Raw genomic sequence first — 27,493 nt, forward strand, 5'->3', positions numbered from 1 at the left:
GCACTGCATGTTTTTTGTAAGTGATGAATCACTGAATTCTACTGAAACCAATAGTACACTATATGTTACTAGAATTTAAATAAAAAATTGAAAAGGAAAAAAATTACAAAATAAAGCTATGAGAAAAGATCACAAAACTAATTTTAAAATAATTGTGTATAGGCAAAAGCGAAACTATAGTACTTTCATTACTTAATGTTCTCAGTTCTTGCATAAAACAAAGACCTACATTGATTTTTAACAATCTGTGTCTCAGAATATACGAACATATGGAATAAGTTAAGTATATACAGCTAATGTCTACTTTTTGCTGGAAATTTTGCATAATGTCAGGAATAGAAATTTAGGAAATAGAAATCTTCTGTTAAAGAGGTTCTTAATTTTTCCCTTTTTCAGATTCCACTAAATTCAAAGCTGAACCAAAAAGAAACATGGAAAACACTATCTCCCAAGTTATTTAAATCTTTTTTGTAGCAAAACTTTCCCAGAAAGGGAGAAACATTCACACAAAAGTTCTTACCTGTTTATCAGAAGTTTATTTCTATTATCTCTTTCTTGTTTTCTGGCATTGAAAATAGCAAAACAATTATTTGCTAGTATTCACATATGAAACTTCTAAATGTCAAATAATTTTCCTGATAAATGAATAATACATCTTGGTATCTATGAAGTATATTTAATAAAGAGATGGGAAACAATCATCCAATACTATCCAAGTCACATGTGTTCTAAAATAAGCTCAGATAGTTGAATCAGGGTGATAGGAAATACCCTTAAGTCTGAAATTTTAATGAGATTGCTGAAACGTTTCTCTTAATGACCCAACCGTTTTCTTTAGATTTAGCTTATTTCATTTTTTTCCTCTTCATAGTACCAACTGATGATTAACTTATTAACAAATAGTAGTCATATAAGATCATATGAAATATACTTGGGCTGTTTTTTGGCAACCTCCTTGATTTGGTATCTAAATTCCAAAAGTCATTTCTGAGGCTTAGTGCATTTGTTTTATTTGTTCATTTTAATTATTTTATTTATTTATTTATTTGGTTAGTGCATTTAAATGACATTCTCAGGTGCCTCCTTCACACAATGGGTACTCAATAACAAGATTTATTAAGAAAGGACCCTAGAGACAGGAAACTTCAGTTTAGCCCCTGATATGGAAGTAACTAACGATTTTAGATAAATCATTTAACTTTCATTCTTTGGTTTTTATATTTATAAAATGGAAATTATAATATCCACTTGATGAAGACGTTTGAAATTGGATAATACACTGAAGCACTCTGGAATAATAGCAGATTGTTTAGCAATCCTAATTTTTCAAAATCTTATCCCTGGGTTTGAAGTTACTGAAGGCACTTGTATCTCCTTATTTAAAAGATTTATGGAAGTCTCTTAATAGAGTATGCCTCAATTCCTAAGGTTTCATTTTCCGTCCCCAGGAAAAGTACTGATATTTTTAAGTTGTCAAAATAGTTACTTGAAGTCATTAAGGTTGTGATAGATTATATCAAAAAGTACTTATGTTGGTAGTATCTTGCTTAAAGCCTACTGGGAAAAATATTAATGATGTTAGATTTGCATTTGATATATTAGAATATTATAGGATACTGTGCTGTATATATCTAGATATAACTTTTATCAAGATCATTTAAGAAAGTTTGAACATGATTTCGAAGGTGGTTATGTCTTGTGGAGGGAAATTTTGCTAAACAAATGATAGCCTCTCAGATTATCAGAGAATGTAACCTGTTTGTGTACGCTCTAAGAAAGAATTAAGAGAATGTTTTCATTATTCATAGTCTAGCGTGTAGGGTTTGGAGAAGGAACAAGAAAAATCCTAAGACATCTTTAGAACATTAACACAAAATATACACATACATAGATCCTGAGATGTTACAACAGATTTTAAAATACATAGATCAACATGATCCAAATGGTTTCCAAGACACTGTAATGGTGAGTAAATAGCCATTATACAGTGTATGCTGAATGGAGGTCCGCATCGTTCCACAAAAACCCTATTCTGTTTCCACATTTGAAAGCTAGTCATCCAGAGCAGGGGGCCAGTCAACATCTACAGACTAGAAGGAAGGAAACAAGACATGAAAACATATTACTGTTCCGGTAAGCATTTGCTGGTAATGCATAAACTTAATAGTTTTAATATAAGGCAGCAGCAGAAGCTGAATTTAAAGAAAAGTCATTGAATACCACAATTCAACACTCAAAAACCCATGGTCGACGTTGAGATTCTTGGGCCCAAGGTCTGTATCTGAATGGTTACTCAGCTGTTTATATTAATCGTACCTTTTGGCCAAGAAGAGACTAGAGTACATCTAAATTTTGTAAATGTTATTTATAGGTAAAGTAACAATTTCAGGGACAACACCAACTTTCCCTCAGAAGTCTCAGCAACTTTTATTCTTCAGATCATTTCCATTGTCTCATCTTGCATTTAACAAGCACTCAAATAGTCTATACACTTATGGTTGTTATTTGTAACTTAGCAACCGAATGAGAAACAAATGAGTATGAAAGATCGCCTGGAACTAGAAAAGGATAAATGATCATTGTATATCATTTCAGAATTCTTGTTTCTTTTAAAATCAGATTTATCTGTCTCTACTCACTTGGTTTGGCTCTTCTAGAACAAAGCCTTGATTTAAGTCATAATGAAACTACAGTAACAGACTGGTTTTTTTCTCCACGTAGAACAATCATGTTCTAGGCTTTTAGAAGTACTTGAACCACCGTAGAAGGCCGAATTTGAGAAGTTTAAAAAAGTCCACTGTACCCATGTCTTGTTAAAACTCAAAATGCTTTACCACAAGTGATTTTTAAAATAAATCTGCAAGTCACTGCCAGAATCAGGAAATTTTATTAGAAAAGCCCAAATAACTGTTGTGTGTGTATATGCGTATCTTTTAGAAACCCAAGAAGATATTTTGGTTTTGTTTCAGAACACAGCCACATACTGAAGACCCATATATAAGCTAATGGGTTGTTTCTCATGCCTGAAAACTAAACATTTCAGGCCACAGTCTTGTAAGTGTTGAAAGCAGGGGACGTTTGTAAAGCTCTATAGGTGTTTTCAATGAACAAACATGGATGAGGAACACTGGCCTGTCACTCTGACATTGCTAAGTTGTTCTAAGAATTAAGATCAAAGAAGATGAATGCAGTTGAGATTTACTTTAACAGAAGGCTGTCTTCCTCAAAATAACAGTCCCTCTGAGAATGCTCCCTGCAACCTTGAAGGTGCTATCAATGGCTGAATGCAGGAGCTGTGTAAAATCTAATCTGAAAGCACTCGAGAATTGCCGGTAAGCTGATGATGCGCCAGTGATCATGGGATTACCATAGCTGTTTGCACACGAGGCCACTAAACCCACTTCTTTTGATAACTGATAATCCCAAGTGCAAAACACTAGCCTCCTAATATTTTCTTTATGCAGGGGGGAGGCATGGGAGAGGGACCCAATTCTTCAGATATTCATCAAGGAGCACAAGTTATGACTCAGTACCTATTGACGGTCAAATGAGAAAATATATTTATGGAGAACTGCCAGAAGGACCTATTAAATTCACTCTTTTAAATACTTAAGAATTTAACCTTGTTTCAATTCAGACCCTAGGAGCAGAAAATTTATACCACATAGGGGTCCCTTATAGAACTATTTTGTGTGTTGTGTGTTTATTTTTTTCCCCATTTTATTTTATTTTATTTTCAGTGTTCCAAGATTCATTGTTTATGCACCACACCCAGTGCTCCATGCAATACATGCCCTCTTTAATATCCACCACCAGGATCACCTAACCCCCCCATATCCTCTGCTTAAAATCTTTTTTTTATTTAATTTTATTTTTTTTCATTGTTCTAGTAAACATCAGCTGATCCCATTTTCTATCCCTGTCCTGAATGTATGTTTCTGAGTAGGCTGCCTTAAATTTTTTGTAAAACAAAACAGTTATGGGAATGAACTCCGTAGAGTCCGAAGGACATATGAAGGGTTCTTAAGTTTCACTTCCTTGACCCACTTAAGGGTTTAAGATCTCATGCCCCATGTAAATTAGCTATATATTTCCAAGGAGCTATATATTTCAATGAGATCTTGTATTTCTTAAGAAGATAAAAATTCCAAAGATGGTCCCTCCCTGCAATACAATGCTACTGTGAGATTTTGACCATTTTCAAATAGCCATTAATATGAGTGGAGATAGATACCTATTTGGCTTAATGCCCACCCCCCCCAAAAGCATAACCTTGGCTGAATTCAATGTACAAACAGCTACTTCCACAATAAAATGCTTTACCTCAACATCCAGCTCAATAATGTCTGCAGTCACATTCATTAGAGAGCCAATGTTCGGCTTGGTTCTCCCAAAGTCTCCATGTACAAACTCTTTAATGTAGCTGGGCTTTGTTTAAGGAAACAATGGAGATAGCTATGCTAGCTAACTGGTGAGATTTGATAGGTGAAAGGGAAATGACAGACGAAAGCAGAAATGTTACAAGGGAGAGGTTATTTCTGAGCTGTGACCCATGATGTATGTCTTAGAAAATAAGCTTTGGCAGACTGGTTCCTACCAGCCTGGCAGCTAACAGCAGGACTTGGCACCTGTGTTTACATCAAACTTACCAAAGTCATGCCTTTCTTTTTCCTTTAGCTCATCTCCAAGTGCCAAGGTTTGGATATGGATTTTTTTTTTTTTTTAGTTTTTTTGTTTTGTTTTTTTAACTAACTAGAATTTAAATAAAACATTGAAATAAGAAATGATTTTTTTTTTTTTTTAAGTAATCTCTACACCCAACGTGGGGCTTAAATCCATAACCCTGAGATCAAGAGTCCTGGGGCGCCTGAGTAGCTCAGTGGGTTAAAGCCTCTGCCTTTGGCTCAGGTCATGATCCCAGGGTCCTGGGATCGAGCCCTGCATCGGGCTCTCTGCTCAGTGGGGAGCCTGCTTCCATGCCTCTCTCTCTGCCTGCCTCTCTGCCTACTTGTGATCTCTATCTGTCAAATAAATAAATAAATAAATAAATCTTTTTTTAAAAATAAAAAAAAAAAAAGAGTCCCATGCTCCACTACCTGAACCAACCAGGCCACCCTGGATATGGATTTTTAAAATGAACTGTACTTCAATGCTAAACAAAACAAAACAAACTTTGCTGTTTTTTCTTTGCCACAGATTACATTTTGTCATCTTTTGGGTCCCATTTTTCAATAACGCCAGCTGGCATCTGCCAGAAGAGCGGTTTCCACAGGGTCACGCACAGTGACTCCAATGATGGTTTTCCTGGTAATGTGACCCAGTGACACAATAGCAGTAGGATGGGAGGGACAATGAGAATATCAATTTAGTTGTTGATAAAGACCTTTCAGAAGGATTATCAAGGGGCCTAAGTTTTAGCTGTTTGCACTCTTACATGGTTAGCAAGAGAATTAAGTCTTTTTTGAAAGGGGCGATTTCATGTTTCCCTTGTTAGTCTTCAAATTTTTATATCAATGGCCAATCCTGGAATTACTTATTAACATTACATTAACATTCCTTATACAGGACTCTACTACAGCCTTGAAAATTGTTATCTGAGAGATACAATTTTGCTAGCATTCAGTAAAAACCCGTTCAGTATTATGTTGTGTTCTATAAACTGGCACTTAGTATAAAAATTTAATATAATTCAAATAGGAAAAATAAGTTTATTCTCAGATGACAAATAAAAAACTTATACCATGAATATGCTGATATTATGTCCTCCTCACTTTCTGAAAGTGTATTCACTCTACTTTCACCAAATGTTTTCACTCAAGCTTAAGACATGTAATTATCTAGTAACTGCCTTCTTTACTGAACTCATACTTACTCAACATTTGTCATCCCTTTTCTCTTTCAAGAATGCTACTTCCAAATAGCAATGACGAGAGGAGATGACCAAAAAGCCCCAGAACAACCAGTTAAAAGGGTTCTTATTCATATCCAGAAGGATGAGGTGTAAGTCAAATGAACTAGTTCAGCATACTGAGCAATATATGTGGAAAAATTCGCATACTTTTGTGTATAACCACATGGTATCTAAAGCTTTAGCAGACGGTTTTTCTTGGCTAAGCCCATAAGTAACATATACATGCCTGGTCCTAAAAATGTTTAATAAGATTGAAATCAAGACATTTCTTCAAAAGACCCCTGCATTTCACCTAGCACTCTAAAATAAAAGCTGGAATTAGGTAAAAAGGTTTTCTTTGATGTGATTCCTTTGATGAAATGTGGATGAATATGGATGGCAACTCCCTGATGTATTTTAACTAAAAACTCAGATTGGATACAAAACCACACAAAACAGGTGAACACAAACCATATGAACCATATGAACAAGTGATCATTTCTGGACTATTCTCTTGTTTAGAGCCAGTGGCCAAAATGAAGTGAAGATCAGTATGTAAAGTAGGGCCACTCCCATCTACTATCAGTGTTTAGTGATTTGGGGCAAATGCTCAAAATGCTGAAAGGATCCAAATGTGGTTATGAAAATGTGAGTTGCAAAATGCATAGAGGCAAATCAATAAATGAATCAATCAAAACTGTTTCCTGAGTATTCACTACGCAGTCAGTATTATGTGACACACTTTTAAAGTTCACGCTCTATTGGCTGCTGCCTCGTGGTTTAAAATGTCATTTTGAAAGATACAAATTAGTTGGGAACCCTCCTTCCCCACCCCCCAAAAAAGGATTCTTCCCCAACCTAATCCTTACCCTAATCGTTCCTAGATCAAGTTGCACCTATTTTCTAGGGCAGCCTGAACTCTTCCAACAGGGTTCTGGTTAGAGTATTGCTATGTGGAAGGCAAAAGGATACGTTCCAGCTTGAGTCTTCAGATAGAGGCGGAAATGATGTTCATCCACATAGCGTGACTCCATGGAGTGAATGATGCGAGTTCTCACAGCCAGGGGCCTCCGGTGAAGGACCCGCAGAGGTGTTTTCTGGTCGACCTTTAAGTCCTAGAGGAGGATGTGTTACACAATCATGGAGTCAGCTTTGCTGCCCAGGGAAGCCTGTCTTAACACCTCTGTCATCCATGGCCCACCACAGATGTTTTCTTTGGAGGACCTCATCTATCACTGTCAGGGTAGGTACTAATAGTATTGTAATAGTAGTATAATAGTAATAGTAGTAGTAGTAGTAGTATAGTAGTATAATAGTAATAGGGAATACTAAGTAGTATTCCCTAAGGTTCAGGCTCTGTGGAACTTCTCATAACGTCGTCCATAGTTGCTCACTTACTGGGCCCCAGTATGCCATTTTTTTTTTTTTAAAGATTTTATTTATTTATTTGTCAGAGAGAGAGAGAGGGAGAGAGAGTGTGCGAGCACAAGCAGAGGCAGAGGGAGAAGCAGGCTCCCTGCCAAGCAAGGAGCCCGATGTGGGACTCGATCCCAGGACGCTGGGATCATGAGCTGAGCCGAAGGCAGCTGCTTAACCAACTGAGCCACCCAGGCGTCCCCCCAGTATGCCATTTTTAAAAAAGCTTTGAGGTAAATGATCCCCAGCTTCTCTTTTGCTCTAATATTTAATTAATTAATTAAATTGAGTAGGACCCTGGAGTTCTAGCCGGTCCTTCACTTTTAACAGAGTTCTTCTAGAAGACCTATTCTTCCCTTCCTCTCCCCTCAACCCAACAGATGACCTAACAGCTGAGGTGAGAAATGGCTGTTTGTAGAAGGTGAGACCTCAGCATCACTGGTGTGTATGGGCAGTGTGCATGTTTTAAGGATAACCATGACCTACTTACAAGGTTATTTTGTTGTTGCCGTTGTTATATGAAAAGAAATATCTAGAAAATTAATAGTTGCATCGCTGTTTAGGGTAATGTTTCAATATAATAATTACAAAGAAGCATGTACAATAAACCAGGACCTCTCAGTATTTGTAAGCCAGTTCAAGTTACTTTAGAATAATCATACTGCATGTCTTTTTTACAATTCAGATTTTTTTTAGGGGCGCGGGCTTATTTTTCTTATAATTAGAGATTTCCTTTTGTCACAAGATATATAATTAAGAAACAGAGATTAATATTGTAGAAGGTCAACTAATTCCAAATTTTAAAAATAGATATTGGGCATAACAAGAAATGTAGGTTCATAAGAACTTTGAATCTTCTGCCATTTCTTGTTGGAACAACTCCTTCCTAATTTACATGATTTGGGAGTGCCTGAAACCATGCTAAGCAGAGAAGGATTTCTGTCTGGTCTTCCCTCTATCCAGTTCTCCACCAAGAAAGAAAGAGCAAGTTCTGACAAAGACTATACTTGAAATGGTGTGACTGTTTTGATCACAGCAGTGAGTCAACGGCCCCTCCTAACTCATGGGTTTTATGACTCTCTAAGGCTTCAAATTTAGAAGCACTTTGTTCTGCTGATACAGGCTGTCTCCATAAGGTTTGACATTTCTCCAGCCAAAAAGACAAAAAAAGGACAAGGCTGAACTGTTAAGGAATCTGTACAGATATGGCCTCTGTACAGAAACAGCCGGTTTTAAATGAATGACTAAGGAGTGCTCTTCTGCCTGTTTCCTTTCTTGCTACTCACTCCCAGGCCTGCGAACCATGAACTAGTCAATGGAAGTACTAACTGAGCTGGGCTTCCAACATAACACTTGATCACCACACACTCCTGTGTGTGTTTTGTGTCTATTTTCAGTAGATGCAAGGGAACCATTTACTCTAACGTTGCACTCTGCTGGCCACTTTCTGCTGAATTTTCAGAAACACATATACACAAAAGTTGTTTTGTTTTGTTTTTTCCTTACAAGTAGGTTGCCCTTAAAAAAGAAGAGACAAATAGTTAAGTCTGAAGAGACTCTTTCTCAACATGGAACAGTAACTCAGTTTTTTGTATTTTTGATGACAATAGTAATATTTGAAAATAGCCTTAACCCCAACACAAAAAATCAGAAGTCAGCTAGTCCCATCAGTCTATTTGGGCTGTGAACCATTAAAAGAGACCCTTTCACTGTTTACTCTGAACCTCCAAAAATCATCTTTCAGCATTATACGGCATTATTTCTGAATTAGCTCTGAATTGGGCTACCTCCAAATAATGAATCAATTTTTTTTTTTAAAAGTAGTCTCCACACCCAGTGTGGGGCTTGAACTCATAACCCCAAGTTCAAGAGTCACATGCTATACTGACTGAGCCACACAGGTGCCCCTGAATCTATTTTTAAAATGAGTTAATTTTCCCCTCAGCATTCTGACTGACTTGTACACGTGACGGAATAGAGATTAAGAAATTTGTTTTGCAACCTTAAAGAGATCTGTCTAGAGTTAAACTATCATCCTAAAGACCCCAGATAATGGACGAAAAGCCAACAGCTTTTGATATAGCATCACAGAACCTGGGACCTGGAGGCCCTCTGGGGGTGATCTAGTCCACCCTCCAGGTTAGAGATGAACTTGTTTAAGCAGGTAAATGACTTGTATGCCTTCACCAAAACACTTATACTATAACCATGATTCTGCACTTCACTTTCTTTCTCATAATGTCTTGGGTGTTTCTCTAAGTCATAGACGTAGACCTACCTCTATCCTTTTTTACAACAATTTTAGGTATATAGACATACAAAAACATAAACTACGTGGGATCACATGCTGTTGTGTTTTTTTTTAAATAGCTTTATAATATTCCAGCTTGTTCTTCCCTTTCCTTTTTGAAGGAAATTCACTTTGTTTCTAGTTGTGTTGCTGATTTTGCCACTTTGAATAAAGTAAACATCTTTGCACACATATCCTTAAGCACTAGAGTTTTATTTCTTCAGGACAGATTGCCAGTAGTAAAAGTGTTGGGTAGAATACCCGTATATTTTTAGTTTTTATAGTCATCGCTACACTGTTTTCCAAAAAGGCTAAACACTTTACATTTCTACTGACTAAGTATACGACTAGCTTTCTCCTCCATGCCACCCATAAGGTGTTGTTAGTTTCAGAGGACTAAGTGAGGTCTTACTGTTACTTCAATCCAGAAGTGGAACATCTTTTCAGATGATTCTTGGCATTTGGAGTTGCTCATTTTCAGCTGCTTATTCATATCCTTTGTTTACATTTCTGTATTGGGCATTTGTATTTTTCATAAGTATAAATCCCATTTATGTTATCTTTTGCCATACAATTTGTTTTCTACGTGGTCATATATATGTGTACACATCACAATGTATCACCCTCTATGTACTCTTTATAGCTTGTTTTCTTCTCCCTTAGCATCTACCAGGAACATTTTCCTTTGTCAATAAATAGTTAGCTACTACATAATTTCTAACAACTGGCTAGCAATAATAGCTCATCACACAGATAAACCGTAAGATTAAGCCATTCTCCTTTAGTAGATCACCTAGATTATTGTAAAATATTGCCCATTTAAACAATGTTGTGATAACTGTACACATCTCTGTGCTCATTTAGGCTCATTCCTTGCATTTGAGAGTAGATTATCTTTACAGGAAGAGGTGGGGACAGGTGGGAAGAAATATGCAAATAAATAGGCAGACCCTCTACAGTGATATGCTCATAGGAGGGGAAACCTAGCAGGTGCCAAAATATTGGTGCTGCACATATACTATCCTTCTTAAAAATGTATAACATGTTTTATTTATGCACTTAATCTTAGCATCAATTCTATTAGATCAATTCTATTATGTATTTCCTTTTTACAGATGGCCAAATATAATAATAGGATTGCTGAGGTTTTCTATGTACCAGATACTGTTCTAAGTGCTTCATATGACTAAACTAATTTCATTCTTCTAACTAATAATATAGGTGAAAAAACTGAGGCATAAAGAGGATAAGCAACTTGTCCAAAGTCACACAACTATGAAAGGCAGATCCAGGATTTGCACCCTACCAATCTGTGCCCAGAGACAGGCTCTTCATCACTGGCATGTTGTCTCTCAAACCGGCCCAATGAATTGCCCCATCATTCAACCAGTAAATGGCAAGCGAGGTCTCACATTCCCCAAAGCCTATGACTTGCTAGTAATAAACTAAAAGTGAAAGGACTTTTTTATAAGCAATCAAAAAATAAGAAAGAGAGCACTTAACTACCTTTATGTCATTTAGGAATTCAATGTCTTTCTTCTGTATGGCGTTATTTGTCCATATTAAGGCACTATAGGACTTGGTCTTTTCTTCTTCACCTTCTTTCATATGTCCTATTGCCTCTCTAAACAAAAAAAAAAAGGGGGGGGGGGAAGTTTGTCTAAACACACAGAATACATACAAGCCTTGCCCCAAACTTCCCTTTCTCTAAAAATAGCTTTACTGAGATAAGACTTACATACAATTCCCATTTTAACTATACGATTCAGTGATTTCTAACATGTTTACAGAGTTGTGTAGCCATCACCACAATTTAATTTTAGAATACTTCATCAACCTAAAAAAGAAACTCCATAACTATTTGCAGTTATTTCCCATGCCCTACTTCCCCCAGCCTTTGACAACCACTAATTGACTTTATGTCTCTATAGATTTCCCTACTCTGAATATCTCATATAAAATAGAATCATAGAATATGTGGTATGTGGTATCTGGCTTCTTTCACTTCATAACGTTTTCAAGGTTCATCCATGTTGGAGAATGTATCAGGACTTTTTCCTTTTTATTACTGAATAACATTCCACTGTATGGAGATACCATATATTGTCCATGGACATTTGGGTTACTTCTTTTTTTTTTTTAAAGATTTTATTTATTTATTTGACAGAGCTCACAAGTAGGCAGAGAGGCAGGCAGAGAGAGAGGGGGAAGCATGCTCCCTGCTGAGCAGAGAGCCCGATGTGGGGCTCGATCCCAGGACCCTGGGATCATGACCTGAGCCGAAGGCAGAGGCTTTAACCCCCAGAGCCACCCAGGCGCCCCTGCTTCTACTTTTTTGCTATTATGGATAATGCTATTGTGAACATTCATGTGGAAGTCTGCGTGGATGTACATTTTCATTCCTCTTGGGTATATATCTAGAAGTGGAATTGCTGGGTCATAATGGTAACTCGACGTTTAACCTTTTGAGAAACTGTCAAACTGTCTTTCAAAGTGGCCACACGTACACTCCCACAGCAATATACAAGGGTTTCGATTTCTCCACATCTTTGCCAACATTTTTTTTTCTGTCTTTTTTATTATAGCCATCCTAGTGAGAGTACAGTGAGCTATCACTGAGGTTTTGATACGTCTTTTCCCAATGGCAAATGATACTGAGCATTTTTTTCATGTATTCATTCATTAATTGTACATCCTCTTTGGAGAAATGCCCACTTAACCATCTCCCTCATTTTTAATTGCATTGTTTTCTTATTATTGAGTTGTAAGAGTTCCTTATATATTCTGGACATAATTCTGTTAACAGATAAATCTTCTACAACCAGAACTTCCCTTCTGAGATCATCTCCTGTGAGTCCACTCTTACCTTGTGACAAGCTGCAAGTCACGGACTTGGATTTTGTTAGATGAATTATTAATTTTCTGTAGTAGCAGAAAAAGAGAAACAATTAGCAACTCCAGTCCAGTTATAGAGTTGCAGAAACATGACAATTTCCATGTCATGAAGTGGTTTACCTGCTGAAGTTCCTTAATTTCTTGTGAAGTGAAATGTACTCTATGAGGATTCACCAGCTCAATTGCAAAGGGCCTTCCTGGCAGCACACACCCCGTCATGAAACAGAAACGTGTTGATGGAGTTAACATTTGGGCTAATGCAAGAGGGTTAGGAGGTGTGAAAAAACGAGTTGAGCTCTAGAGGACTGAAAGTTTAGTGACGTGACTACATCTGGGGAAGGGAAGGATGTGTGAAAGAATCAAGGGGCTTTTTGGGGGCTGCTAAACCCCAGTACAGTCAGTATGTGAAAATGACTGCTTTCCCAAAGGCCCATGAACAAGCCTTGTTAATTACAAAATAAAATCCAAAGAGCTGCTAATTGACTTGGTTACACTAAGGTAACATTATCACACACGGCAATGCCCAGGTATACCAAACTGAAATCCATCCTCCTAAACCTAATCCACTAGTGAAATGGAAAAGCTATGATTCCATAAGGGGAAGGGACTATTAATCTCAAGTTTAGGATTAACTCTCATCATCTTTTTTGTAATGCAACAATATAAAATGAGAGAAATGGAGGCTAAGAGAGCAGAATCGCTTTTTAAATGAAGATGTGCACTTTGAAAGCTATACTGGTGCTGCTGAACTGTTATCAAATGGAACAATTAATAAGCGAACTTTTGGAAAAACTCAGGCACCGCCTTGTTAATGCACATGAAAGTCCCTTACAACCTACAGGCATGTAATAAGGATGACCTCTTAAGAAATGAATCCTGTTAAGACATAATCGTATAATTTATAAAGGTAGCTCCACAATCCACAAAGCTTCCTCGATGGGAGAAGCTCTGGGCTCTGCCCACTTTGGTTTTAACTAAGCGACTACAGCAAACCTGCTGTCTGAGAAGGGTGATAGTCTGAAAGTTAGTTCTAGTCAAGTGATGCTGTTGTAATCTTACCATTTCCTAGTGTTCTCACATCTACATCTTCTCTTCCAGAGGAGGAAAAATTAAAACCTTTGCAAAGTAGATAAAGAAAAGCAATCAGTAACACAGTAACCCTAAGACTTTCATTCTTAGAGACTTCATTTGTCTTGAACAATCTATAGGAAAATTCCAAGGGATAGTCATCCTACCTCTAATCCCAATCTCCAATAAAAGTAGCAATGATAGTAAGAAACACCATTGATGGAGTACTTGTTTTATGCTGGGCACTGAGCTAAAATTCTGCATACATTATTTCCTTTAATCTTTATTATAACCTTATGGTGTAGGTATTAAATAAAAGAACACCAAACTTCTAAAACAACATGTACTTTTCCCAAGATCCCATGATTGAATGGCAGAGCTGCTCCTCATGTCCAAGCCAGACTTTAACTGTCATCCTATGCCACCATCCTGTGGGAAAGCCAAAGGGAGAGAGCACTATTTGGAGGAAGGACCCACTATAAGCCTGGCCACAAGCTTATGGTGAAAAATCTATCCTTTAAATCCTTTAGAAATTTAACCTCTTTTCTTTTTTCCTTAAAGCAAAACAAAGCAAAAACATTTATTTGAGAATTAAACTCTATGAAAAGAAGAAGAGAGGAAAAGAAGGGTTTAAAAGCAAACTTTTATGTTAAACAAACCTAGGCTATCATAACAAAACTAGTGCTCATTCTAAGATAGATGGATCACACTAGCCTAAAAAGCTGCAAATATTAGAATGGGAAATGGCGTTTAAAAAAAAAAAGGCAGGGGTTATATGACAACTTTCCTAGACACAAAACTGACAATTTCACCATCATCACCATAGGAAACATTACCAGAGGCGGGCATTATCATAAATGTTTCATATATGTTAACACTATGAGGTAGGTATGCTCATTATCCTCATTTTGCTTACAAGGAAAATGAGACAGATGAGATAGGTAACTTGCCTAAGATCACATCACTGGTAGCTGGTAAGGCCAGGATTTGAACCAGACAATCTGACTCCAGAGTCTCTTAACCACCACAAAGACAGTTCAAACTCGTCCCAGGGAAAGCAAGACCAGTATTCTGAAAGAAGGGATTAGAAAAGGCTGGAATGTTTGGAGAACTCTGGTCAGTCCTTAGAGTTTGGCAAAGTGTAAGATCTCTGAACACATACTTTGGAGACTAGAATTCAGACTCACACCCTGATTTACTTACTCAGGAGCAAATATCTACAGTGGGCATGTGCAAGTCACTGTTAGATCCTGGGGAGAAAAACAAGATGGACACAGGGCTTACTGTTTGTGGAGGGATAAGAACTGTAATATAGCGAGTAGGGCTAGGACAGGAAGCATACAGGAACATTCCTGTTCTAAGACTACAGTTGCAGCATGAGCTATGAGGTTTGTATTTATTCCTCAGTGGTCCAGCCACCTTGAAGAGCACAAGACAAGAAGAACAAGATAGCTGGGAAGAACAAATGGGAAAGGCGGAAGGAGGGTGAACACTATTCTGACAGCCACCTTTTTCCAAGGAAAGAGTCTGCAGGTAAAGGTCCCATGTAGATTTTAGAAAGAGGAGAGTGAATAAGCTTAAAAAGTCCTATGGAAATCATACTGAAGATTAGCCCTCTTTCCTAGGATGTGTAGCTGTGAAGAAAGGAGAATTTCATTCTTCTTTCACCTCTAAGAAATCCCTTTTGCAAGCCAAGGTCAGCACGTTGGGAAAATAGGCTCTGAGCTGTTGTTTGTCATGTACTACCAGGGTCAAGTAGGCGCCTCTCTTCCCACAGGGCCCAAAGCTATAGGTCTTACCAAGAGAAGCAACACAGAGCTGGTTAGGTAAGCACTAGACATCCAAGGTAGGCCTAGAATGTAAGCTTCTGTGTTAACACCTGAGAACTGGCCAGGTAAGCAGCCATGAAACTACAGGATCAGGCTCTTCTTGAGGCAGAGAATCTAAGAAAGGCAATGAGTAGGATTCTGTGAAATATTAAGACCCCAAGAACCCTCCATTCCATGTTTACACTCCATTTTTAAACTGTTAATAAAACCCATAGTAACATCAGCGGCTGCTAGTCAGAGTCAACAGACTCAGGAGCAGCACTAAGCAGGGGTAGGGAGCTAAACGGAGAGTTCAGAGGGGCATCTGGGAAGATACTGACTCCCTCGGTCTGTGATCTGTCTTACACCTTCCCACCTCCATCTCTAAAGCAGCCATAATGTTAGCAAACCAGGGGATCCATAGTGACTGAGCCATAACCTGTGACAGGCAGGGGTGAAGGGAATGAACAGGACACAAAGAGATAAGTCTACCAGTGACAGCTAAATCAGACCAGAGATTTCCAGTTCATAAATTGGCCCATAAAACTTCCACAAGTTCTAGCCCATTAATAAGAAAGAGCTGCAGAAAACAAGGCTCTTGAGAAGTCCAGAGAAACACTAAATCTAGACAAAGGAAGAAGGGACACTTATTATATCTTTTAGAAAAATATTTCAAATTTGGACACTTCATTGAGAAATATTTTGGGGGGTAACCTTTAACCCTTTATTTCTGTGTAATTATGAAATTAGCTGACAACAAAAGGAAAAGGAGTACCACCTTAAGTATTAGGAAATACATGTTTAAAATTTGGTTGAGTTTTCATTCTTTCTTTTTTTTTTTAAAGGATTTTATTTTTAAGTAACGTCTATACATGGGGCTTGAACTCAGAACCCTGAGACTAAGAGTCGTATACTCCACCAACTGAGCCAGCCAGGTATCCCGCTTGAGTTTTCTAAATTCACATTATGCCTTGTCTTATCCCCCTAATCCTGTGAGTTCTTTGAGCCTTTTGCTCAAAGGAACAGATATTTCAAAAACCAAAACAAATCAAGTGCAAGAATGATCAGAACTATCAGCAGTTTAGCTAGTCAGCAGCGGCCCTCATACCCACGGCAGACCAATGATGGGACTGACAAATGGGCAGATGCAAGAGGATAAAGGCCTCAGAAGATCAAATTCAGTAGTTTGGACTTTAATCCTGTACGTAGTCATTGGCAAGTTTTCAGCAGGGAAATAACATGACAGATATTTATTCAATAAGTGAAATAATAAATGGGTTAGGGGAAAATTTCTTAGACACATTGACTTTGAGAGTGTGTCAAAGTTTATTACTCATTAACTAGGGGATTAACAAGTGGATAATATGATGTGCCCATTGAAAGTGAGAGAAACAAGTTTGTATCTCCCATTTCGGAGAAGGAATCTTTGGTTTTTTATTTTTTTTTTAATTTTTTGAAGATTTTATTTATTTGAGAGAGAGAGAGAGAGCACACATGGGTGAGAGGGAAGGGGAGGGAGAATCTGAAGCCAACTCTGCACTGAGCACAGAACACAGAGCCCTATGAAACCAAGCGAGTCGGATGCTCAAACTGCTGAGCACCCCATGGGGAAGAACCCTTTATGTAAGCAGCTAGACTACTTCATACAATATTGCTTATTTTCAGAGAGTTGTAAACCATAGAGGTACAACAGTCAGAACTATCTTCCCAGAGCCATCAGACATGAACCACAGAAAGAACAAGTAATATATCTCGAGATGCACAGGTTTAGCAAACTGATGCTACCAATCAGGCACTTCAAACAACAGGCTTATCCCCTAACAAGGAGCCAGTAGCACAGGGGTCCAGAGGTCTGTTTTTTTCTCAGGCAGCTCTCAATACATTCCTCAGGATAAAATTACGGATGCTAAACACATAGTTTGCTTCATTTTCAGTTTGTGTATAATTTTTTCCCCCTCAAATGGAAAATGAAACCAAGCTAACTGCATGAAAGATAGCAAGGGGGAAACAGACAGCTCTTTCAGAGCCTCCCAACAGCCCTATTGGTGATGGGGGCTTCCTTGGGACCCAAATAATCAAAACTGAAAGTTTCTTGAATCATCTCATAGAAAGAGAGTAAGGTGGCCCCATAGAATTTGAAAGAGACTTTTTATGCTAAAGCTTGATTTTTACTTCTTCATAACTTGGATAATTCTCATGGGATAACCAGTATGTAAATATTAAATAGGTAAAAGCTCATGCCAATATCGCAGAGTCTTGATTGCTGAGATTTTGGAAAATGTTAGGTTGTTAGGTTAATTTCTTTTTTCAGTAAACAATGTTTTTTTTCACGATGTTATTTATTTGACAGAGAGAGAAAGAAAGAGAGAGCACAACCAGGGGGAGCTTCAGGTGGAGGCAGGGGAGAAGCAGGCTCCCTGCCCAGCAAGGAGCCCAATGCAGGGCTTAATCCCAGGACCCTGAGATCATGACCTGAGTCAAAGGCAGATGCTTAACGATCTGAGCCATCTAGGCACCCCTCAGTAAACAATTCTTAAAGACCCTTAAAAAAAGGATCCACCAACCCAATAGGCAACAAATTATAAGAAGGATGTAGTTTTAAAGTCCTCTTTCCTCTTGACAAGGCAGAGAGCTGGAAGGGACAGCCATATCTCTTCTCAGTCATCTGCCTGCCATTCCTCAGGCAGGCCTGCCTTAAGGTTTTCAGAGTGAATGGTGGGTATCAAGCTGGTTCCTCAACAAAGGTGTTCTAATTATGCCAGGAGACCCACTTCAAAGTAAATCATTATTTACTGCCTACAGTTTTTCCTGATGTACAACATGACTTTCTGCAATTGAAATCTTGGCCCCTTTCCTCTAGTCTAATCCCAGGTGACATCACAAGGATCCATGCTGCCTATGACCCAATGGACCTACTGAGACAAAGAAAACATAAACCTGATAGGATCTGACTCATTCCACAAACCTGGGCTCATTAATACCTGGAAAATGAAACACAACATACTATCATTAGGTCTTTGTGAAATGAAGCTGTTGATCTCTTTTCTCTAGTCTTGAACTTCATCCCAGGACATGTTAGCAGTTAGGCTGGGAGCCAGGCATTTGCCAGTGATTGTTCTTGAACAAGCACTGGATGTGGAAGTTGGGTTTTAATTTCTTCATATTCCCCCAAAAGAGGCCAAGTCTGAGGTGTCCCAAGGTCAGAGGTTAAATACATTCACTTAAAATAGCTTGAGGGGTTTTGGATTTGCCCAGGAAAGAACAGTCATCTTGAGAAAGGAAAGAAATACTTGGCTCAAATCCAGCCCAAGTCAGAGGTGCTCAGGCCATGGTGACCCCTGTTCATGGGAAGCTGCCAGGTAAGGAGGCCAGATTCGCTGGGGATTTACAAAATTCAGAAATCCTTCCTGCCACCTCCAAGAAATCTATTCATGAATGACAATGTATTTAAAATATAAATAACACTTACTCTCTGCTTTGAATACTGCCAAAAGATGATCTGAGATTAATTCTTCCACTGAAGATTCCAGCTTCCTTTCTCCATCGATTATCCAAGGAGTCTGTGGTAGATTCCTAGAATATTTATTATATCTCCCTGCCAAAGATACATAAGGTAGCCTGGATGGAATGCTATAATTAACACAATAGGATAAAACAACTATTTATTGAGTGCCAATATCCTAGGTGCCACGACATAAAACAATGTTTAGCCTTCAACTTATAATAATCTTATAATCTAATTTGGGGAGCTAGCACACAGACATATAAATAATTAAATTAAAAGATTTAAGGTAACAGTAGAAGAGATGGCTAAGGACATGATATGAATCATCAAATAAGCTCTAAAAGAATGCTCAGTATATTTATTAATCTGATTGTCTGACTGAACAAGTTATATTATGGAACACCCCAAGGATCATCAGAAAAAAAAAACAAACAACAATTACTGCTTTTACACCTGATTAATAATACTTTTAATGCAATACTCATTGGTGATAATATATTCCAAAGAGTTCAAATATAGGAAATTTTGAAGTTTTTATAATTAAAAAAAAAAACACAACATGACCCTAATAGAATAGGATTCATTGCTTTATAAATAAAGCTGCACTAATGGCAGGTGGCTTTCATTACCATGGGGCATGATGTTATAGTTGAGACTAGAGAGCAATTTCATTTCAGCTATTACTGTGAAATCGATGCAGCTTTCAAAACAAAAACTATCTGCTAGATTACCTCTTGGGAAGGTCAATGCAACAATTTTTTTTTTTTTAAGGCAGAAGCTCAGTCTTCAGTCATTTTGCAGATAATAAAATTACTTTTTTTTCAAGTTCACTTTCATGCTCTCTGTGGCTAAGTTTCTCCTGATCAGTTTCGGGTTTCTGTATCTACCCATATTTCTATGGGTACTGGCCATCTCTGATGGAAACTATTAAAATATGAGAAGTGTCATTTCCCTTTGGCATGGCATTTTAAATAACACAACTAAGTGGACCTTAAAAATGCTTATAGAACCTAAAATAAGCTTGGCTATCATTCCTAATTCTCAAAAGAGGTAACTAACCAGAACCTAATGATAAATATAAGAAGGAAACAAAGGAGTCATTTGAGTTTTTCAGAAAGGAGAGTAAGTCGACAGTGTAAGTATATTCTAGACTAAATATTTTACCAGCCACAAAAACAGCACCATGAGCACACTCAATTTCAAGAACAGTGCAAACAGCCTTTGGTGAGTTTGGAGGACAAGGAAACTGCCTGCAAAACAAAATAAATTTTACAGCTACTATTTTCCAGACATGATATCGAACCACATAACTAGGATGAATCAGCATTGTCTGAGACACACAGAGCCCAAGCCTCTCCTGGATTAAGCCACTCCCTAACTTTAAGTTTTGGAATAATTGGGGTCTTTCAGGCCTCAAGTACATTTTAATACATGAGAGTGGCACTAAGCAAATCAGGGCTCTGCTACTACCTTTCACTTAGGAGGCCTCATGTTCCCAGATGATAATTTCTAACAGCCTTGGGGTTTGAGAGAAAAACCCATACTTACGAAGTGGAAGCCTTTCTGGGTTCTTTAGTCATTTTGCTATCCATGAACACTTGGTGCCATCTTACAAAACCCTTAATCATTTGGGTAAAGTTGGTGTGCATTGACAGACTAGTCACAGGAGTAAACCCCACCCATGGAGAGGGTCTCCGCCATTTTTCTTCTCATTCCAACTATGACCTCAGGGCCAGAAAAAGTGGAATGTGGCAGACTTTGCCCTTTAGCTAAGACACTTCAATCTAACTGAAGACAGAAAGGAAAGAGCAATATATGGCTTTATTTTCTGTCTACCATCTGGGAACTTCCAAAGCCATGGACTGGAGTCTACCTGTAAAAGACTAGATATGGATTTACTCCAAATGCTTGCCTTGAAAATGTCATAGTTTCCCAAGATGTCTTAACAAAAAAATCACTTAGAAACTCAGGAACTATTGCTTGTAGAGAGCAGCTAACTTTACCTTCTAAAATTTAATAAAAGTATTTCCATTTCCTGAGGCTTGCTTTTAGTCAGTAAAATAAATAAAACCTGCTTCAGAGCTCCATTATTTGAAATTTATTCAAGGATATTCTGGAAGGAAAACTACGATAATATTTTATTAAATAAAATGAGCACAATGAGAGTTAAAATGTAAGGTTTACTGTATTTCATTATATTTTAACCAGTGAAGAACTCATGAGCCTTTCTCTCCCTCTTCTGGAGATGGATAATACTCAAAACGCAGAATGAGGGATGTAATGGAGAGTCCAGAATCCTGGCTCTAAGTCCACTCTATTACCCAGCTGAAACCTTAGGCAAGTCAACTCCCTCAATATCCTCTTCTAAAGATAAAGAAGTTGGGTTTGATTCATGAATTCAAATGTCAGTTTGACAAACATTTATTGAACACTACTACCCACCAGGTACTGTGCCAGGGAGTAAGAATATAACAATGACTAAGACACAATCATCATCCCTGAAATACATCCAGTTTTGTTTTAGAGATAACCCAGATTATCTCTAACATCCCTTTTATTCGAAAATTCCATGATGCTCCCACGTTTCTATACTTCTACTTACTTGTGGAAATCCTCTTCTTTTATCTTATTCAACGCTTTCATAACTGCCATTCTAGTGAACACTGACTATATAAAGTAAAAATGAAAAAAAAAGACATTTTGTCACCCAGACAAGAAAACATCAGAGGTGAAACACAAAACATAGTTGGAGAAATTACATCATCTTAAACTATACTTACAGGAGAGAAATACTTAAGAGCTCCAAGAAAATAAAACACAAGCATTCATACTGTCAGTTCTCCCTACAACCCTTCTTTTCAATTTAGCCTATGTCAATAATACCAGGTAGGTCTAGCAGAACAATTTAATAGCAGGTTGCCAGCTAAGAGGTAAATACAGCCAACCAGCCTGCCCTGGGATCTAGCAACTCAACATCACTCACCAGCCATAGATAAATTAAACGAATTCACCATGCTGAATAGAAGGGCATCTACAACAAATGTCCCACATTGGGTTTTTCAAGATAAGAAAAGCCAAACCACATGGTAGATATACTAAAACAAATCAGTGCATATATACATGGCTTACTACGAAAAATCACAACTGTCTCTTCAGTTTGGAGTAATTACGCTTTACTCTAAAGAGGCATAATGTAGGCATCTCAATGGTTTGTCATCAAATCAACGGTTTTCTAAACCATATTTTGGAGAACCCAAAGATACAAGGTTAAAACTGAAAAATAAGTGCCTATTTGTTAAGATATGAAATCTCAAGCCTGAAAGAATCTCAAAAGGTCATGTAATTTGTTCCCAGCAAAAAGGCAGGAAAGCTACATACACCTATACTACTGGCCAAATGATGTGGTGTCAATGATGCTTTGACAAAAATTTCCTTATCCCATTACTTGGTGCTTGTACTTGTATATTTCCTCAAAAACTGAAACAAGATTTTTAATATAAATATGGCTACAGGTCTTTTGGACAGAGCTTTCCAACTGATATGACAAAGCAATAAGCTAAAGTTCTACACAAGATGTTGAGCCCTCTAATTCACAAGGGCAGAGGGGCAGGACCTGGATGGAAAAAACTCCCAGGCCCATTGCTTCCAACTTGGAGCAACTTCATCTGTTAACCTCAGGGTGCTGAACAAACATGCTAATGTTCTAGGTGTACCATGATGTGAGAAAGGTGGGAGGCAGTGCTTTAGGCTTCGTCTGCATTTGTAAATTATTTTCTCACAGGGCATTCAACAAATGTTACAAACTCTCCTCCACCCCACAACCCTGAGCCCAGTTCCAAAAGACTCAGCAATTAATCAAAACAAGATTAAAGACCAAAAGATGTATATTTGGTAATAAACTTATATATATACATATTTTTTAACAACCATAACAGCGAAATGGATGTTAGTAAAATTAAGAATGCTTGAGTCTCTGTATAAAACAGGCTATGTATCTGTGGCATGAAATCTTGCCAATACCATTGCCATGCCATTCCATCCTGGCATAGTAGAAACTAAAAATACATGCTAACTAATTCGCTCACTAACACGAAGACCAGCTTATATCAAATAAAGTGAAGTTTAAATAAAATGCCCTTTTGCAATATAGCCTGAAATAGGCCATATTAATTCAGATTGTCCTAAGTAAAATAATTTATTTTGGATTATATTTCTTTTTTTTTAATATTTTATTTATTTATTTGACAGAGAGAGAGATCACAGGTAGGCAGAGAGGCAGGCAGAGAGAGAGGAGGAAGCAGGCTCCCCGCCGAGCAGAGACCCGATGCAGGGCTCGATCCCAGGACCCCGAGACCACGACCCGAGCCGAAGGCAGAGGCTTTAACCCACTGAGCCACCCAGGTGCCCCTGGATTATATTTCTTAAATATCAATTCCTAGAAAATGAATATTAGGTAAAAGTTTGGAATGCTAATAATTAACATGGATTTTCTCCAATGAGGTAACTTTGGGATTAAAACCTAAAAGCTGGATTTCCCCCAAATGGAAAACAGTAACATCATTGAAACACTGGTTCTAAATTTAACACTAGGGAAACAACCCAGACAGTGACACAAATATGAGAATGTTTGTGTTATGACTTCCAAACCAGAGGCAAAGATATTCAGGGTTGAAAAAAATAAAAATAAATGTAGCAAATGAAAATATTTAAAGAATGATTCTTAGTATAACATATTACCAGGATTTCTAATGCATATCATTTTAATGCATATCTGAATATTCAGCTCAGACAAAACTCAATAAAGAATAAAAAGGAGGAATCCTTACCTGTTTGTTTTTGGCTGGCTTGAAGCAATCCGGGCATATCACACGTCTAAGTAAAATTCAAGTTTATAAAAAAAGTTAGTGGGTTTATTTTGGGGTGAATATAATTCAAATATATTTTATATATTTTAATATATATGGCTGCTAAACTCAACATATTAAGAGCAAACAAAATGATTCCCTATATCAGCTGTACTGGTATGCTTACGTAAACCTTTATATTAGACAGCACATTTAAACCTACTAAGACATGGTTAAGTTCTGATAGGCTCTTTACAAAGAGGAGGAACACTGTTTCATGAAAACCAAAAAGCATTAACAATGTTACACAACTGACATTGTTGTTTATGTAGCAACTTACAGGAAGTGGCAATCCTCAACTGTTTCTGGGTGAGCAAAGACCACACTCACTTCAAACAAGCTCTAAAAATTATAAAGACAGTTTAAAAATGAGCAAAAGGAAACCAACATCTAACCACTTATGAATGGAAATAGAAATTAATTCTCAAAGATTGGCTCACAAATAGTGACAAGGAAAACTGGAAATACTACTGTTCTCGAATCAGCTTGTGCACAGGGCAGCTGCAAAGGAAATAGTTTTGTTTTTTGCTTTTTACTTCTAAAGTTCAGTCACTAGTGATTCTACAAAAAAAATTTTTTTAATAAATTTGTATGATTTTTGTGTATGTATATAAATTCAATGTGAAGATGAAAGAGAATTCAGGGAACTGGAAAGAGATAACAGAAAGGAGAATTGTTCCTATGATTAGAATTATTAGCAAGGTGAAAGCATTTCATTATATACATGCTTAAAATCTCTATGGGAGCCTTTATTTTTTATTATTTATTTTGTGGCACTTTGAGTACTCACACTTCTTAGTGGATTTGAGTTTTAAAAGAGAGATCTTAATTTTTATTATAAAAATGATACATGCAAGTTATAAAATAATCAAACAGAATGTATTTTTAATCTCACACCACCGAGGTAAAACATAGTAACAGGTGTGTTTCCTTCTAGCCATTTTTATGAATATAAACATAAATATATATACTTCTTACAATATTAAACATACTTTTAGAAAATTGCTTTATTTAATTAACATTATGTTGTGGACATCTTTCATCTCTTCAACTCTAGGGACTGTTGGACATTTAAGTTGTAAACTTTTCCATTATTAAAAAATACTATAATAAACATCCTTGCATACAAAAAAAGTACAATTTCATACTCTATATACATTAATCTTCACAGAGAATAAAATTCCACATTGAGAAAAATGACAAATCCCATACCATGTAACAATTTTATCTTTTTAATTGAGTATTTCTGTATTTACTGATTGCATTGGATTGTTAACAAGCATATTAGCTTCTCTAGAATCATAATACTGAATAGCTAAATTTTTTCTTTCCTCTCTATTTAACAAAGTAAAATTAAAATTTTTTAGTAAAATTAAAATTATAAGACATTGCTTTTAGTCAAGAAAACTTCACTCATTCTGAATCTCTTAGAATATTGTTGCATCTTTTGTTTTCCATTTTCTGTTCTCACTAGCTCAACATGTAAAATTACTTATGCTTCAAAACTGAAGTTTGAGGTAAAAATATTTTGCATCAATGACTTCTCTAATTTCCAAAGTACTTTCATTACCTCATTTCCCCTCCATATATGTGTTATTCTCTATGCTGTCAGTATTCAGTTTAAAGGAGAGAGTTTATTCTTACTAACAGAAGGAAACAGAGCTATATAATTCTAAATGGTGAATAATTTTTAAACTATTTATCTTTGGAAGATGGTTTTGTGATTTTACTTGAATAGGGGTGTGTCTGATATTCAGGGAATTTCCTTCAAGCAAAATCATTAAGCAATGAGGCCATACTATTAAAGTCTAATTTAAGATGAGCTAGGAATATATCCTGTTTCCACATCTGGAAAACTATTGAGCTCTTCCCTAAACTTCAGTCCATTCTGGAGACTGAGGCAAGGTCCATTCTGGAACAGGGGAGATGACTAAGTGTTCTGGCTTCAAAGGCAGTCTTTACCTAAAATTGAATAGAGGGACTTGAGATACAACAAGGTGGGACAGGTTGAACCCATGCTCACTAAAGTTGACTGATCATATTTGAAAACAAGATTAGCCACAGATAACCAAATTTAAATAGTCTAGAGTTAACTCCACACTTATTCATAGTTACTTATGTATTGCTTTGTATCAGTATATGTGTCTCTCCAATTAAACTATAAACATATTGAAGGCTTAGATTTTTAAAGTCAATTAGGGTACACTACATTTGTTACACTCATAAATGCCTTAGATCACAAAGAAGTCTCTAAAAATGAAATCTTTCTCAATTTAAGACTGCTAGAAATTAGTATTTTAAAAGCTTAAAAATTCTCCATCGGGTTATTTAAAAAGAAGATTATTTTGGCTAATCAAAATTCTGCCATATAATGAAGTAAAACCAGAGAATGAAATTAACAATGCTGATGACCCAATACCTTTCCATCAATGGGAACACCCAGTTCCTCTGAAATCAGCGGGTGAGTTATCCATTTGTAGGCTTCTTTAAGCTGAACGATATCATTTCTTCCCAGACACAGACTCTGTTTTCTGAATAACATAAAAATTAATTCACTGACATGAAAAACTTCACTTTTTCTGCTAACGGCAAGAATTTATGCAATTATTTAAAAATATTTATTGAGTGCCTACTATGTTCCAGGCACTATTTTTTACACATTAGCTAGAAAACAGAGAGGAAGCAGACAAAAATTCCTCCACTCATGGACCTTATAGTCTAGTAGAATTTAAAAAATGGCTTTTTAAAATGGTATATAAGACAGTTTTTAAGCTTCAAAGACAAAAGTATACTGAAGAGTTTTTCTGAGCTACCAGATTCTAGGATTTATACATCAGAGGACAGAAAGGTGGAATAGAAGGGATTGTTTATTGCTCAGAAACAACAAAACTGTGTATTACAATAATCTCATCCAGACTAAAAATATTTACATCTACTCTCGTCCTGATAATGGGGCTTACTTTTGGGAAATCAGTATGAAAGCTATACTTCAGTGCTAAAGAAGAAACATTAAATCCTAAAGTATCAATGTGCTGTAACGCTTGTCACTTTAATATCAGAAAAATGTCTGAATAAAAATCTGATATTCCCCCGAATCTACTCATAAGCCAATAAATAGGTTTGGGGAAGTCCCAGTTATGATCTCAAGCTTTTAGTTTGTAACCCAAAATTGTTACAGAAAGGAAGTAAAGGGGGTGCCTCATGGGACGCTTGATCTCAGGGTCATGAGTTCAAGTCCCACGTTGGGTATGAAGCCAACTAAAAATTAAATAAAAAAGAAAGGAACTAAAGTTTTTAAAAAGAAAGAAAAACCTGCATGGTGTGATATTAATAAAAGTGCTTTGCTGGGGTGCCTGGGTGGCTCAGTGGGTTAAAGCCTCTGCCTTCGGCTCAGGTCATGATCCCAGGGTCCTGGGATCGAGCCCCACATCGGGCTCTCTGCTCCGCAGAGAGCCTGCTTCCTCCTCTCTCTCCCTGCCTGCCTCTCTGTCTACTTGTGATCTCCGTCAAATAAATAAATAAAAATCTTTAAAAAAAAAAAGTGCTTTGCTATGCCGAGAATACTATGATATCACTAATGAATTAACAAGTTCACACCATTCCAATAATTAGTCTTATTCAAATAATCAGTCTGATGGCTATAAACAGGGCTGCTTTTAACAAAAGAGATATTAGGACCAACTTGTGAATCACTTCTTTTATGTCCAATTTTCACTG

At 37.0% G+C, this 27,493-nt stretch overlaps 1 protein-coding gene across 1 annotated transcript in view; it reads right to left on the reverse strand.

Annotated features, from left to right (window-relative positions):
* Positions 1–1,048: 1,048 nt before the first annotated feature.
* The window catches only part of PUS10 (pseudouridine synthase 10), a 75,195-nt gene continuing 48,750 nt past the window's right edge, over positions 1,049–27,493 (reverse strand). Inside the window, exons 6-18 of the mRNA XM_080813118.1 lie at positions 26,196–26,307; positions 24,057–24,118; positions 23,699–23,744; positions 21,475–21,539; positions 20,037–20,122; positions 18,837–18,962; positions 13,551–13,607; positions 12,612–12,688; positions 12,463–12,518; positions 11,103–11,220; positions 6,863–7,005; positions 4,324–4,423; positions 1,049–2,090 (exon numbers count right to left, since the gene is read on the reverse strand). Coding sequence (XP_080669244.1) covers positions 2,052–2,090; positions 4,324–4,423; positions 6,863–7,005; positions 11,103–11,220; positions 12,463–12,518; positions 12,612–12,688; positions 13,551–13,607; positions 18,837–18,962; positions 20,037–20,122; positions 21,475–21,539; positions 23,699–23,744; positions 24,057–24,118; positions 26,196–26,307 — 1,087 coding nt within the window. The 3' untranslated portion in view covers positions 1,049–2,051. The remainder of the gene's footprint in view (positions 2,091–4,323; positions 4,424–6,862; positions 7,006–11,102; positions 11,221–12,462; positions 12,519–12,611; positions 12,689–13,550; positions 13,608–18,836; positions 18,963–20,036; positions 20,123–21,474; positions 21,540–23,698; positions 23,745–24,056; positions 24,119–26,195; positions 26,308–27,493) is intronic.

The sequence above is a fragment of the Martes martes genome, assembly GCF_963455335.1.
Source record: "Martes martes genome assembly, chromosome: 9".
In the NCBI taxonomy this organism is placed as follows: domain Eukaryota; kingdom Metazoa; phylum Chordata; class Mammalia; order Carnivora; family Mustelidae; genus Martes; species Martes martes.